Raw genomic sequence first — 17,153 nt, 5'->3', positions numbered from 1 at the left:
TTTAAAATCCTATTTGTATGGTAAAGCCTACACAAGTCAGGCTCACTGAGGGCCTCATTACGAGTCTGGTGGTCCATTCTGAGCTATTTTGTTTAAAGTTTATGGTCCTGAGCAGGCATAGGTTGGAGGAAGACCTGGATCACAGATCTTCTAGGATGGACTTGGTTACTATCATTCCATATCTGATTGCCATTATGAGATGTCAAAAGGTGGTCGTAGCATGTAACTAGTTGGGACTCACAACTACCCTATGTGTGACCCGCAGTGGTGAACTAAATTAAAGTTCTCCGTTGGCCAGGGCATGTAGCAGAGTTTTTTTTAGTTCTTCCATGCCCGTTCAGTTTGTGATGGATCGTTTATTGCTGTGGGCTGACACAGTACTGGGTGATTCACATGACCCATAGCAATTTTGTGTGTGAGTGTCGAGCAGTATAAGTTATTATGCAGTCTGTATGAATTACAATCAACTGCCCTACCGCTGATTGTAATGGTATTAGTGTGTGTTATGTACTGTATTGTCTTGTAATTGAATTCATTTAGCATTTACTACCCCTGAAGAAGTATTGTTGTGATTTACGTCGGGCAGCGTGCTGCTTTAGATCCCAGGGTTAGTGTTTTCTTTGGTATTTTTTGCTTATTGTTGGTTATGGAGATTAGCCTTGAGCTCTTAAGGAAACCATGCCATGCATTCACTCCAGTTTCTATGTGGCATTTTAAATTAATAGGAGTTAGGTGTGATCTGTGGTGAAAAAAGGGGGAGGGTGGGATATGATAATTCAAGCATTGATTGGGGGTATTAGTAGATGAGCCAGAGGAGATTAGCTATTGTTTGCCTGTGACATAAAGTAGTCTGTGCTTGTAGAGAGGAGGCAAGCAGAGCATGGAAAGAAAGGATAGAATCATTAGAAAGAAAATGGAAGGTCGACAGTCGGAAGTTTTAAGTCAAAGTCCGTTTTCATGCACGGTCTTTGGAATGTTGTGCAGACTTTCTCAGATAGCATGCAAACCCGGAGAAAGAAACAACATAATTTGCATGTGTTGCACTATCATTGTAGGATATGAGAACACCAGCACACACACACACACACCGCAGTCACCCACAGAGTAACTAGAATTAACATATTTATAGTTTCATTTTCTCATAAAATCCGATTGAAGGAAAATACAAAACCGGAATATTGTACTTTAAAAAAAAAAATCTTTTTATTCTTTTCAAACAATACAGGGTAGTCAACCAATATCAATTATGTCAATATATATCAAAGATTATAGGTAACAAGTTCTCATCTGTAGCAGGTAAGAAAGCATCACATGTGCATATACTGGTGGCATCTTAATCATCTGTTGTCATAAAGAGAGACACATAGAGAGTGGAGGACCCATATGTATTCAATATAACGATCAACACCTGTTAAACCGGCCCCATCACGTGTCAGTGTCTCCAGTCATTTATGATACATTACAATATTATCAAATGACATCTATCTTAGTGTGGTCTCTACCGCAATATTGTACTTTAATGTTGTGCTTGAGATTCTCTCCTCCTTTCTATCTGGTGAAGAATGTAGTACAACACAGTCTGTTTTAATAACTTTGTGTAAAGTAATACTTCACAAGGCAGGTAGCCCTAGCCAACGTTGGTTTCCCTTGCAGCGAAGCAAGGCACACTGTAGTGGAGTAGGGAAGCACCTGTTTGTGACGAATGGGTGTCTTGTGAATGAATCACTAGGTGTGAAGGACCAAGTCATTAATGGGCGGCTCATCTTCTCTTTTTCCACGCTTAGCTCCAGGCTCGTGTCCTGATGTTGACAGTGTGTGCTGCTGGTATCGGAGGCACCTTCCAATATGGCTACAACCTCACAATCATCAACGCCCCGACAATGGTGAGTCTTGAACAGAGCTCTGTCAGGATACAACCCCTTTAAACCGTTACCAACTATTGCGAGTCCCAAACTGAGATGGGTCAGCCAACAACCGGTTCTAACTCCACACCCCTGCATTGCTGTCATCAACACCCACATCTGAGTCACACAAAAGCCATTTCAAACTATCTTTCCCAGCCTACTTTGCATTAATTCACAACCAAATAATTGTGAACCAGTGATCCGACCTTTGGGAGTCCTGAATTAGGCTGAGTCACTCCCTTTTCCTAAGGGAAGCTCCCAGAAGACCCTCTGGCATTGTTTAGGCCTATCACGTCTGTAAGTATAGAGGATGGTTGGCAAAGCTGCTAATCACTGCTTCTCCCACCATCTGTTACAGGATGTTTAAAGATTGTTGTGTTACAATGCGTGCATTTAACAGGAAAATCCAGTTATTACATGTGTTTCGGATCTGACCTCTTCTTGGCCATGTTTAGGTCTGGTGTTAGCCATGCCTTTTGATTTTACTATTTTTATATGTACAATGTGCTTTCTTATAATGGCTCTCAGTCAGACCTTTCCATCCACCGACATGTTATTGTGTTATTCATAGTTTTATTCCCCCCACTACAGCATTAGCATTCAGCAGCATTTGATCCTATAGGAATTGTAATATGGCGGACAGTATATCCTTCACGTTTGTGACCGAGTAACCTGTCCGCCAAACTCTAAATCAGGCCTAAAATAACATAAGCACGGACTGAGTAAAGCAGCTAGTAGCTAACGTCAGACCTATTGGCTTTGCCAGTGCTTGTATTATTTATTGAGCCCTGCTTGGGAGAGATCATTTACCATTGTGGCAGCTTCAGCACCAGTAGTGGGCACGGCCTTCTTAATTAACTTTAAGTTTCTGTACAAGGGCAGGAGATCCTGTTAGGACGTAGTGAAGTCACTGTTCTTCATTTTTGTCTGTCATCACAAAAACATTGCTGAGAAAGATAGGTGTGTCACAGGGATGCCAGATCATACAAGCAGGACAGGAGCTTTGTGCCAAACACAAACTAAGGAATTTAAACGAATTCCCTTCCCCACCTAAAAAAATAATAAAGCTTTTGAGGCTTCCGCAGATATCCTTGGGAGGTTTTACAACCTGGAATTGATATAACTGCACAAAGCCTCATACAGTTAACTGGAAACCTTCTCTCTGCAGCAGCAGTTTCCAGTTAATTGTTTGCACACTGTGATGCCTGCTCGTCAGCAGGTGACCTTATGAAAGGAGCTGATATCGTGTGACAAATGGTGGCACTGTGTGAGCTGGAGCGTCTGATGTTCTAATTAGGCAATATTATCCAGGTGAAAGGGCACTCCTGAGTGGGGTGGACTTTGCCTCTGTCCCTACTCCACTCTAGTGAATATTTACTTTGTAATGCTCTTCTTCATAATTAACATAGCTATTATAAACCAGACCCTTGATCTGTGGTTCACAAAATTGCTTCGTAGCTGCTGTGTTTTTATGGTATTGTATTGGTGGAAGGTTATATGAAGTGTATCTATTTGATTGTGGTGATTAGGCTTCGGCATGTTTTTCTTCTTGAGCAACATGAGTTTTCTATCTAAATACATTAAAGTGAGTGAAAGCTTTTGAGAGTCACATCTGTGGTTGACAAAAATGTTTTCTTTAAATGTAAATGCTTTGTTGTTGATGTGATGCTCATTTTAGGAATTGGGATAAATTCTAAGGGGATTTCGTGAGAACCAGCATGAAACCAGAAGCTCCATTGCCAGTGCATATCATTAATACATTACACAATTCAAAGAAAAAGATCAGCCCCCTATATGCTATATGATGCTGTTGAAGTACTATTTGCAACACTTTGTTGGTTATTACAACATTGGCGGTAAAAGCCGATTACCGCCGTGTACAAGACCGCCAACACACCGCCGCGGCTGCGGAATTCCACCACGGCCATTATGACCCACAGCTCGGAATCCGGCAAAATTTGGACAGCCACACAAGTCCGCCACACCAAAGGTCAGTGATAAACTGGCGAAAACAAAACCTCCACGTCACGCCAACAGGAATCCACCCACACTATCACGACCCACGAATCCACGCAGCGGTCTTTCAACTGCGGTATTCCATTGACGGTATACACCGCTGCGCTCAAAATGCACACACATATACAAAACACTACCACATTGGACAATTCAAAATACGCACACCTGATACACATACACACACCACTCCCATACACCCAATACAATATAAAACACACACCCACATCACCCACAAACCCCTACGACCAAAATCCCGAAAGAAGGCCAGAGAGAGACACTACAATCTACAACCAAGCATCCACAGGCACACAATCCCATCACCCACATAACATCCACGCACCCCACACAACACACCACTAAATATCACCCCACATATCACAGCACACTTTCCCCACACATCACCCACACCACCCCATGGCACGGCAAAGACACCCCAGGTTCTCTGAGGAGGAGCTCAGGTTCATGGTGGAGGAAGTCATCTGGGTAGAGCCACAGCTATTCGGATCACAGGTGCAGCACACCTCCATAGCTAGGAAGATGGAGCTATGGCGCAGAATAGTGGACAGGGTCATCGCAGTGGGACAGCACCCAAGAAATAGGGATGACATCAGGAAGAGGTGTACCGGCCTAAGGGGGAAGGTGCGTTCTGTGGTATCCAGACACCACCTTGCCGTTCAGAGGACTGGCGGCGGACCCCCACCTCCTTCCCCACAACTAACAACATGGGAGGAGCAAGTCTTGGCAATTCTGCATCCTGGGGGCCTCGAAGGAGTAGCTGGAGGAATGGACTCTGGGAAGTCAAACCTTAACTACCTTAACCCCCACCTTACCTGCATGTATCACATACCCCCAGCCTCGCCCTCACCCCATCACTCCAACTCCTCACAGATGTCCCACTATCACAAACCACACATCCCAACACCAAGCCCTGCATGCAACACCAAAGCATGGACACCCATCACCAATGCATGGGCACGGCACATACCCATACACACCCCTAAACCATCATCACACAAGGTCCCACACAGGAATGCAAGCACTGTTGTACACGGTCACCCACCCGTTGCACACCATGGTACACACAGATGCAATAATCATGCTTTTACACCCCTGCAGGACCCCTACCCAATGTCACCGCACAGGAGGGTCCATACATGTCCACACCACCAACAGAAGAGGCCCACAGTGATGACAGCAGCTCTGTCCAACTGGACCTAGACGACCAGCCCGGCCCATCTGGGACCTCGGGACAGTCGGTTCCCCTCACACAGTCACAGGCCACCACAGAGCTTCCCCCCTCTGGAAACACCAGCACAGCACCCACCCAGCGGGCCCATACCTCTGTCCCCAGGACACGTCAAGCAGCAGTGTGTCCACCACTACAGGGAACCCAGGTTAGCCCACCACCCCAACAACAATAGGGACCTGGGGGCAGTGGCAGTGGGCACACCGTTCAGGGGACAGAGGCCCAGGAACACAGGGGAACTGGGAGGGCTGCTGTGTGACAGGGGGAGGACAGGCCCAGGGAACCCACTCTCCACGAGGCCCTCTCTAACATCATGGGAGCATACCATAATTCCCAGGAGACGATGGCAACTGTACTGGTCAAGTTTCAGGAGACCCAGCGGTTGCAGGAGGAATAGTATTTGGGCTTCAGGGAGGAACTCAGATCCATCAATTGCACCCTGGGCACCATTGTAGGGGTGCTGAAGGAAGTCGTCAACACCAGGTGGGACACTGTGGCACTACAAGGGGCCCCTGACACTAGCCTGGACGATGAACTGCCCACCACCTCCGCCGACGCTAGTGGACAGGAGGCACCGCCACAGGACAACCACACCAGCACCCCACCCCCGCAAACGGTCCCTGAGATCCAGGACAAAGACAGAAAACGATGCCAAGACCCACGCCAAGAAATGAGACCCCCCTGAATGTCATCCTTTTGTCCCACCTTGTCACCCTGTCCATACATCAACTGCCCCAGCTCCACTTCCTATGCCCCTTTGGGCAATGCACTTGTGAGACTAATAGACTGGACTCTGCCTTGGATATTCCTCCACCATCACCCCTCGCCATTTTACAGCACCCTCCAATATTGAGCACTTAAATAAACACCCTTAAAGCACAAAACAATCTGGAGTCTGTCTCTGATTTCGAAATAGTGTATTAACAATTACAGTGACAAAATGCTCTTTCTGTTGTAATATCAACATACCTATGTCTCACAGCTCTAGTCCTTGCGGAAACAAAGCAGATGTCACACAGTGGGACCCACATCTGTGAAATTGTAAGGGAAAGTGACAACTCAGTGACCATACACTGGGTGAAAAGGACAGACAGTAGAGAGGTAGTAAGTGTTAAAGTATATGTAGTAGGCAGGTTTGTCTTCTTACCTGTGTCTCACTGGAATTATTGCAGGATAACCGAGTTCCTGTTGTCGATGTCCTCTTCTTCTGCTTCCTCGTCTTCATTGTCCACAGGCTCCACAGCTGCCACAACACCTCCATCTGGACCATCCTCCTGCAGAAAAGGCACCTGTCGTTGCAAAGCTAAGTTGTGAAGCATACAGCAGGCCACGATGATCTGGCACACCTTCTTTGGTGAGTAGAATAGGGAACCACCTGTCATATGGAGGCACCTGAACCTGGCCTTCAGGAGGCCGAAGGTCCTCTCTATATTCCTCCTAGTTCGCCCATGGGCCTCATTGTAGCGTTCCTCTGCCCTTGCCCTGGGATTCCTCACTGGGGTCAGTAGCCATGACAGGTTGGGGTAACCAGAGTCACCTGAAAAAAGCGAGGTACAACTGTTAGACACACACTAACCTGTAGGGATATCCCCTGACCCAGACAACTATTCCCACTGACCTGCTTCCAGGTGCTCACCTGATAGCCACACACGGTGCCTCTGGAGTTGACCCATCACATAAGGGATGCTGCTATTCCACAGGATGTAAGTGTCATGCACTGAGCCAGGGAATTTGGCATGCACATGGGAGATGTACTGGTCTGCCAAACACACCATCTGCACATTCATTGAATGATAACTCTTCCGGTTTCTGTACACCTGTTCACTCCTGCGGGGGGACCACGGCCACGTGTGTCCCATCAGTGGCACCTATGATGTTGGGGATATGTCCCAGGGCATAGAAGTCACCTTTCCCTGTAGGCAAATCCTCCACCTGAGGGAAAATGATGTAGCTCCGCATGTGTTTCAGCAGGGCAGACAACACTCTGGGCAACTGTTGTTTGAAATGACCCACTTGCAAGGAAATGGAGTACTGACAGCACCTGCACTGGAGGGGGGATTCCTGTAGATGGCAGATAGCTGACATCAGGTCTGGCTCCAACTAGACACACAGTTCCAGCATTGTGGCACAATCAAGCCTGTAGGTGATGATTACATGTCTTTCCTCCATTGTTGACAGGTCCACGAGCGGTCTGTACACCGGAGGATGCCGCCATCTCCTTACATGTCCCAGCGGACGGTGCCTATGAAGGACAACAGCGAGCACAGAGTCAACCAACTCAGAGGTTCGTACACACCGCTTACACAGAACACGATTCATAATCTGAAATTTGCATGTATGAGTGTTGAGGCAAGGCCTAGGTATGTGTGACGCAGTTAAAAATAAAGCCATGTGGGCCCGTGATATGGCGGCTGCCTGACCTGTAAAGTGGGACAATGGGATGTGAGGTAACTGGGCTGGCGTTGTCCCCCGTCGCGGTAGGCGGTCGAAGACCGCAGCACAATTCTGCATTGGTTAACATTGGACCCTATGGGTCCCAGGAGCCAATGACGATGTACGCCGGCGGTGACAGTACGCACCGCCGCTGACGTGACCGCCGTTTTCTATCTGTTCAATCACTCGATACCTGATCTTCAACAGGAGAGGACCTACACTGCAAGTGCTTCTGTGACCTCAGTCTGGAAGAGACAATGGCTCGTGTGTCTGGGGAAAGGGCCCCTGCCTTCACTTCGGAGGAGTTGGAGAAACTCATGGATGGGGTCCTGCCCCAGTATACGCTACTCTACGGTCCTCCAGACAAACAGGTAAGTACACTGGGAGCATGCTGTATGGGCTATGCCTGTGTGGAGTGGGGTGGATGAAAGATAGGGCGGGAGAATGAGGCGTGCATGAAACGACGGTGAGTGCATGTGCCACATGACATGGGTAGGGATGCGGGCCAATGACTGTGACGGTGCAGTTGGTAATAACTTCTCTTTTTCCCGTGTACAATTCCTGTAGGTCAGCGCCCATCAGAAGAAGGATATTTGGCGTGCCATCGCCAAGGACGTCTGGACCCTGGGGGTCTATCACAGACGGAGCACCCACTGCCGTAAGAGATGGGAGGACATTCGCCGCTGGAGCAAGAAGACGGCGGAGGCCCAGCTGGGGATGGCCTCCCAACGTGGATGGGTGCCTGTCGCACCATGACCCCCCTGGTGTTCAGGATCCTGGCGGTGGCGTACCCGGAGTTGGATGGGCGCTTGAAGGCATCACAGCAGCAACAAGGGAGTGAGTACACTCTCATTCTGCTGATTCAGTGCGCAGTGGAGGTGTCTGGGTAGGGGAGGTGGACTGTGGGTTTCCCTAGGCCAGGGCGAGTGTGCTAGTTAGGTCCCCTTTTTCAGGTAGACCCTGGGGCACCCCATCCGGGTACAGTGCCAACTACACCTAGTCAGGCTCCTGTGACATCCATGTGTGCAGATGTCGGCCATAGCCTTGTAGGCCATGTCCCAGGGATTGAATAGTGGACCCCAAGTGCACGACGTAGTGCAGGGGGCTTCTGTGTCTGTTGTGTCCACCAATGGTAGCGGTAATGCATGCACTCAACATGTCTTTCTTCTGGTGTCCCCCCCCTTTTTGTGGCCTCCCTGTTCTTGTGTGCATTAGCATCATCAGGCGGAGGAGCAGTGGCACCGGAGCAGGAGGGAGCTGCATCCCACATGGCCCTGGAGGGCGACACTACGGAGTCTGATTTCAGCAGTGGGACGGAGGGCGAGGGGAGCTCCACGGCGGGGACAGGAGCTGACACCAGTGATACGGACTAGTCCTCTGATGCGAGCTCCCTTGTGGTGGCGGGCTCATCTGTGCCCCCCGCATCTACAGGTACAGCCGCAATCCCCCTACCAGCACCGCCCTCCCAGCAGCCCCTCACCCTTTGCCCCATGCCTGCTCACCCAGGAAGGTGGGCATCTCCTTCGCCCCAGGCACCTCAGGCCCTGCCCCAGTCACCCCTGCTGCCCTCAGTGAGGAGGCCATTGACCTCCTCAGGTCCCTCACTGTTGGGCAGTCTACCATTTTGAATGCCATCCAGGGTGTAGAGAGGCAGTTGCAACAAACAAATGCATTCCTGGAGGGTATTCATTCTGGTCAGGCAGCCCTTCTGCGAGCTTTTCAGACTCTGGCCTCAGCACTGATGGCAGCCAATGTCCCTGTCTCTAGCCTCCCCCCTCCAACTTCCTCCACCCAGAACCAAACCCCTGTACCTCAGCCTACCCCAAGCACACCATCAGACCGTCATGCACACACCTCAACACACAAAGGAGGCTCAGGCAAACATAAGCACCACACATCCCACAGGCACTGATGCAAGCATCACACACATGCAGACATAGCAACATCCACTGCCTCCACTGTGTACCCCTCCTCCTCGTCTCCCTCCTCCCTCCCAGTCTCGTCTCCACTCACACCTGCATGCACTATATCTACAGCCACTACTTCCATCACCAGAACACCCACCACCACATCCCGCTCACGTGCAGTCACGACCCCCACTACCATTCACACATCCCCTGTGTCCTCTCCCAGTGTGTCTGTGACGCCACCTCCCAAGGTACACAAACGCAGGGACACACCCACCCAACAGCCATCCACCTCACGACAGCCTCCAGCACATACACCTTCACCCAAAGTCACCAAATGTACACCTCCTACAACCGCAACCTCTTCCTCCACTCCCAAACCCCCTCTGTCCCAGTGTTCCCAAGAAACTTTTCCTGTCCACCCTTGACCTCTTTCACTCACCTCCCCCACCCCGTCAGTCTCCTAGGGCCTGACTCTCCAGGTCCCAACCTGGCACCTCAGGCACGACATCGGCGGGATCAGTGGTGCCAGTAGTCACCGGATTCTGGAGTGCACCAGGCAGCAGGGCAGCCAGTGTGGCAAGGAGCCACAGCACGGACAGTCCCCCACCTGTCAAGCTTCAAAAGTTGACCAGTGCCCGGCGGGAGAGAGGGAAGACACCAGCCACCAAAGCCGCTCCCAGGGTTACAGGTGGGAGTGTGGAGTGAGCTGCAACACCTTCCAAGGTGGGGAAGGGGCACAAGAAACCCAGCAAGTTTGGGAAGATCAGCACGGCGGAGAAGACCACCATCAGCCCCGCTGCCCAGGAGGCGACCGCCATCATCGCCGCTGCCCAGGAGGCGACCGCCATCAGCCCCGCTGCCCAGGAGCCGACGGCCATCAGCCCCGCTGCCCAGGAGGCGACCACCAGCACCAGCTCCGCTGGCCCAGACAGGACCGCCAGCAGCAGCCCCGCTGCCCAGAAGGGGACCGCCATCAGCCCCGCTGTCCAGGAGGCGACCGCCATCAGCCCCGGTGCCCAGGAGGCGACCGCCATCAGCCCCGCTGGCCCAGACAGGACAGCCAGCAGCAGCCCCGCTGCCCAGGAGGCGACCGTCAGCACCAACCCCACTGGCCCAGACAGGACCGCCAGCAGCAGCCCCGCAGGCCCAGACAGGACCGCCAGCAGCAGTCCCACAGGTCCAGACAGGACCACCAGCAGCTGAGTCGCTGCCAAGGACACCGCCGCCACAAGCACCGCTGAACAGGACACCGCCACCACAAGCACCGCTGAACAGGACACCGCCGCCACAAGCACTGCTGCCAAGGACACCGCCGCCACAAGCACCGCTGAACAGGACACCGCCGCCACAAGCACCGCTGCCAAGGACAAGCACCGCTGAACAGGAAACTGCTGCCACAAGCACCGCTGCCAAGGACACCGCTGCAACAAGCATCGCCGGCCCATGAGCGCCAAGAGCACTGACGCTACTGAGTCCGCCATGAGCAGGATGAAGCACTCTGGGCACCAAGCCCCTTCCAGACCCAGTGGAGATTTACATCCACTACCTCAGTCCTTGGCAGGATGAAGCACTCTGGGCACCAAGCCGCCTCCAGAACCAGTGGAGATTTACATCCACTTCCTCAGTCCTTGGCAGGATGAAGCACGCTGGGCACAAAGCCCCTCAAGAACCAGTGGAGATTTACATCCACTACCTCAGTCCTTGTCAGGATGAAGCACTCTGGGCACAAAGCCCCCTCCAGAACCAGTGGAGAAAGGCATCCACTACCTCTATCTTTGCCAGGATGAAGCATTCTGGGCACCAAGCCCCCTCCAGAACCAGTGGAGATTTACATCCACTACCTCAGTCCTTGGCAGGATGAAGCACTCTGGGCACAAAGCCCCCTCCAGAACCAGTGGAGATTTACATCCACTACCTCAGTCCTTGGCAGGATGAAGCACTCTGGGCACCAAGCCCCCTCTAGAACCAGTGGAGATTTACATCCACTACCTCAGTCCTTGGCAGGATGAAGCACCCTGGGCACAGAGCCCCCTCCAGAACCAGTGTAGAAAGGCATCCACTACCTCAGTCCTTGGCAGAATGAAGCAATCTGGGCACCAAGCCCCCTCCAGAACCAGTGGAGATTTACATCCACTACCTCAGTCCTTGGCAGGATGAAGCACTCTGGGCACAAAGCCTCCTCCAGAACCAGTGGAGACTGTTATCCACTTGAGAGACTGTGGCTTTGCACTCCCCAGGATTGAACAGTGGTCAAACCACCCAATGTAGAGACTTGTGAGACTGTGGCTTTGCACTCAAGACTTGTGAGACTGTGGCTTTGTACTCCCCAGGATTGAACAGTGGGCAAACCACCCACTGTAGAGAATTGTGAGACTGTGGCTTTGCACTCCCCAAGATTGAACAGTGGGCAAACCACCCAATGTAGAGAATTGTGAGACTGTGGCTTTGCACTCCTCAGGATAAGACAGTGGGCAAACCACCCACTGTAGAGACTTGTGAGACTGTGGCTTTGCACTCCCCAGGATTGAACAGTGGGCAAACCACCCACTGTAGAGACTTGTGAGACTGTGGCTTTGCACTCCCCAGGATAAGGCAGTGGGCAAACCACCCACTGTAGAGACTTGTGAGACTGTGGTTTGGCACTCCCCAGGATTGAACAGTGGGCCAACCACCCACTGTAGAGACTTGTGAGACTGTGGCTTTGCACTCCCCAGGATTGCACAGTGGGCATGTGGCCCCCTCGTGGATTTGGCGTCGTACACTTAACCGGCTGAGGTACCCCCCCTTTCCCTTCCCACTGAGGTGCCTGTTTTATTTCTATCTGATGCCCCTACAGTGTTCTCTCCGTCATGTTCGGGTACCTTGTGTGTGCCTCGACCATGCAGTGGGCCCAGTGTTCCACAGACTTAAATGGAGCAATACCTGGACTTCTATTCTTGGTGTATATATTTGTTTATAGTGTATATATATTTTTGCGTACTGGATTTTAATAGATTACAATGGTTACACTAATTTCCTTTTGTCTTTGCATTCTTCCAGGGGGGCTGGGGGGGTGTAACTGTAATGTATCAATATGTATTAGTGTGTGTGTTGTCGTGGGTGAGGGTGGGGGTGTTGCGTGTTGCGTGTGTTTGTCCCTGTTTTTTCCCCTACCCCCTCCCCTGTGTCGTAGGTGCAGTACTCACCGTGGTCTTCGCCGCTGGCGTTCGTGCTCCTGGTAGAGGAGCAAGAAGATAAAGTCTGGAAAAATGTGAAGCTCTGGTTCCTCGTGGGGTGTGTAGAGGTGAGCATTTTCCCTTCGAAGTCCAGTGTCCGCCGTGTTTTTGTTCGTGGTGAATCCGCCCAGGAAAAGATGGTGGATTGGTAGGTTGTGATACTGTGGGCGGTACAATGTCTCCCGCCTGTCTGTTAGCGTTGACCGGCAGGCTGTTTGTTTGTACCGCCATGGCGGTCTGAGTGCTAAAGTGGCTGTCTTTGTTGGCGGTTTCCGCCATGGTCGTGATTCCATTTTTTTTTTCCGCCGGCCTGTTGGCGGTCTTACCGCCGCTTTAACACCGACCGCCAGGGTTGTAATGACCACCTTTGTTTTGTCTTTCATTCGATATTATAAGACTGTTTTGTACTCCAGGGTACAGGACTGAGTACATTTAAGACACCATATACATATTATAAGCAATCATATTGCTCTTTGTCTGGTCGTTGTGTTATGGATGTTTATATTTTTAAAACATTGCAAGTTAATGGTAACCAGGTTAAGAAAGCAAAAAGAACTTAGTACAGTTCTAAAGCCCACTGCCTCCTCATATACATGTTTATCTAAACAATGAGGCAACTATTTTAAAACATAGTGAAGCCTATGATGTATCACAATACAGTGTTTGTGTTGAATCCATTTAAAATGTCTGGGCCAAGTGATACACAATTGGCAGGCTCATAAACTGCATTTTGAAGGCATTTTTCAAGATGATATCCCTCTGGGGACAAAGAGCACCACACAGCTAGTACAGTATCTCAATAGACTTTTCATGGTCAACATAACACTATGGATCACAAAAAAACCACATCAAAATATAGACCTGGGATACCCTCTTCCATCATCAAGTACTACTTCTAGTATACCTCTTTAGTCATTATCAAAAGTTTTCTATCAGTGAGAAACCTAATACATACAAGTTTCGTTGGCGATAGCTGTTCTTTTTTTTAATCACATTTTATTGTATTTTTCATAACAAAGTAGATAAATTTACAGCAACATCATTGTAAGAGCAGTATTCACTAACCAGTCAAGATCACAATTTTAACTCCAAAAATATGAAAGCTCTTCCTAGACACATGTGTAGCCAACTTCCCCTTCCAACACAGTAGTTTTAGGTTTGTGTGATGTTGCCTTTCCTTTTCAGAAGCAAATCTTCCCACCCCCTCAGACTTTTTAAATCGTCCTCTATTTTTCATCAGTCCGTACCATTTTCATCCGGAATTTCTAAGCCAGGGACCATTCCGAGATATCCTTACATCACAGTTGTATTGAAGGGCTATTGTTTGAATCCAGTGGATCATTATCCTATGTTTACCAAGTACTTACAATAAAGATATAATATTTAGGCTTATCTTCCTATTTTTAGGTATGGGATGCAACCCCATTATACATTGTGTCAAAGAGTGATCTATTCAGACTCTTGGAACCAGTGCCAGGGCATTCACCACCCTCACCCAATATTCACAAAACATTGGGCAAGCCTAGATCATATGCAAAAAATCTGCCCCACTCTGGCAGCATTGGGAGCATTTGTCCAAGTGAGTTGGATATATTTAACTAAGAGTTTGTGATGTAAGTTAAGCCCTGTGTAGCATGTTAAATTGAGTCAGGCAGAAACGGGTATTGCTGGAAGGTGTTTTATATTGTAGCACTGTAGCCATCCCCGGATCTGTGAATGGAGTTGCCCAGTCTCTTTCCCACTTGATGTTCAAACTACCGATGCTGTATCAAAGCCCCTTCTGCCCCCATCTGTGAGGTCCACAATCTCCTGCAGTGTGGCCTATTCTGGGTGGCACCGCTCATCTGTGAGGTCCACAATCTCCTGCAGTGTGGCCGATTCCGGGTGGCACCATTAAAACCCTCACCATCGTTGCCAAGCTGTAGACGTCATCTTGGCAAATGTTAGAAATGTCCTCTGGCCCACCAAGAATTTTCTTCTAGCCCGCCAAGTAAAATAAAGTCCTCTTCTTATATGGATTCCTTAAGTTGATACACCCACCCTCAATCCAGCTTGCCGTCTCAGCCATCCGTTTTATCCTGGGAAAGAATGAGATATCCCATATTTCCATATCAGACAGAAAAGGGGTTCCCCCCAACACATGTTTGCATTATCGACCCCAGATGTGAATCATCAAGACCTAAAGGTAGAGAGCTCCTGATCCACCCGTTGAATTACCAAGTGCACTGTTCTCAAGGATTCTACTGCATACCATCCCACCAGGAGGCCACATTCCTTTTTGATGGCCTCATCTCTGGAGAGCAAAGGACAAACTGAGAGGGGGGGTCCCTATTACCCCACTGGATCAGGGACAAAAACTATACTGAAATCAAGATATCCAGCAGGGATAAATATGTAACCAACTATCTAAGTGAAAACCTCAATTTTTCACTGAAACGTAATTTCTTTATTACAATTAAATCAATTCAATCATAGTGTCAACAAATTACCTATTCACCTAAAGAACTAATGAACAAAATATGTAATAAAAACACAAAATATCTAATTATATACAAGTACTGCACATAAACGAAACAAATCAACCAACGACTCCTTTAGGGCACCGTAGTACATAAAACATAGGCTGCTTGGCCATCCAGTGGCGAGCAGTCACATTAGAAGGTAGTGACAGTTGTCCAGGGAAAGTATCTTCCATCAGTGAGTGAAATCAATCACTGGAATAAGTGTCCGATACAGTCCAAAAATGATTAAATCCAGTAGTTCAGAAATTCCAACAGTCACTCCTTTGAAATTACAGTTGACGCGTTTCGGCCTTAACAAATCCGGCCTCCTCAGGACAATGGAAACAGTGCCTGTATGTACAACATAACAGGTTACCTAGACAATTGTGACGCATTACAACTATATACACCGCCAGGTGTAGAGAACCCACACCTGTTCACCAAGTGCTCTCAGAGGACCTAAGTTCCTCTCCTTCATACCAGCCCCCTATCAGCATACAGCCACCCTCCAGCCTCCCAAACACACTAGTGTCAGTGTGTAACATTCAGAAATTAAGAAGTGTTTCAGCCCCTTAAGTGGGTCTTCAGTTGCAAATGGTGTTGTCGTCAACAGCATCTTCGTTATTACCCAATTCCATACCATAGACATTAAGATCACCTTATGGGTGACCCGTGTGATTGCCGGTAATAGGCAGCAGTATTGAAGTTGGTAGTCTATATTCCCATGGAACCCTCCCACCTATACTCATACACTGCTAGGGAGCATTTGCCTAACCAGGCAGCATGGCATGCGAACTGGGCAACCAAACGCTAGCATTCCAAGTCAGGAATGGCCAGGCACTACCTGCTCATAGGTCACATGTAGTCTCTTCAGTTTAACTTTGAGTTGTTTACATGCCCAGAACAGTGAAGATAATATACTTTGGTCGAACTATTGCCTTTGTATGTGCAACAGATAGAACTACCCTACAGACACACAAAGCCATTTTGACTATTGTGGAGACCTAGTCATCATTGGCAATAAGAGTTTAAGGGCAGTGATCTTATTTCTGTTGAAACCTATACTCACTTTTTTTTGTTTGATTTTTAATAATGCTTTATTGAATAAGTTAGCATACACTAGTACAACAGGATAAATACATTGTAACTAAAAAAAATCATAAAGATAATTGTACCTATAAACCAATTTGTATACACAACCGGAATAGAATATTGTACCATAGAATAATAGCATTTTTGTTATGTTTTAGTAAAGAAAGAAAGAGAAGAGAGAAAGGAAAGAAAAGAAAAAGTTAAACAATGCAAATTAAAGATCACATATTTACAATAAAGCAACCATTAAGTATTAACAGTAGTATGAAAGGTCTTGTGTTTCGAAAGAAAAGAGGTGAGAGGAAGCCAAAGCTTGTCCCTTTTAATTAACAGTTGAGTAGTATTAGCATTTGCTCGATCCATTCTGTGATTATAACAAATCAGATTCCACCAAGCAACAACATATATTTTCATGGTATCTTTCCAATTAGAAGTTATAATTTGCAGTGCACTAGTAATGAGTAAATCAGCCAATTTACCAAGCAGTGATTGAGAATGCCAAATAGATGAGGGACTACCCAAAAAAATATGTAATATATTAAAAGGTACATTGATGGACAAAATCTGATTGACTTTATCCCAAACTTGTTCCCAAAAAGTATGAACTGAAGGGCACTCAAAAAACATGTGCATATAATGGCTATTTTCTTTAGAGCACGACCAACACTTGCTGTCTGTAGTAAGTTTAAATTTATAAAGATCCACAGGAGTATAGTACAACCTATTATAAAAGTAAAATAATGTTTGGGTTGTAGATGCTGAACGGGATGTTGTATGGAGTTTTGACCATATTTGTTTCCAGGTAGATGTAGGAAGGTTTTGATTGAAATCCTGCT

General features: G+C 48.3%; 1 protein-coding gene across 1 annotated transcript in view; it reads left to right on the top strand.

Moving 5' to 3' along the window:
* The window catches only part of LOC138266411 (solute carrier family 2, facilitated glucose transporter member 11-like), a 137,794-nt gene that overhangs the window by 55,233 nt on the left and 65,408 nt on the right, over positions 1 to 17,153 (top strand). Inside the window, exon 2 of the mRNA XM_069215180.1 lies at positions 1,785 to 1,883. Within this exon, the coding sequence (XP_069071281.1) occupies positions 1,785 to 1,883 (99 nt within the window). The remainder of the gene's footprint in view (positions 1 to 1,784; positions 1,884 to 17,153) is intronic.

This window comes from Pleurodeles waltl, chromosome 11, assembly GCF_031143425.1.
Source record: "Pleurodeles waltl isolate 20211129_DDA chromosome 11, aPleWal1.hap1.20221129, whole genome shotgun sequence".
NCBI classification, from domain to species: Eukaryota; Metazoa; Chordata; class Amphibia; order Caudata; family Salamandridae; genus Pleurodeles; species Pleurodeles waltl.
The sequence above is the reverse complement of the archived record's forward strand: the minus strand, read 5'-3'. Positions and strand labels throughout refer to the sequence as shown.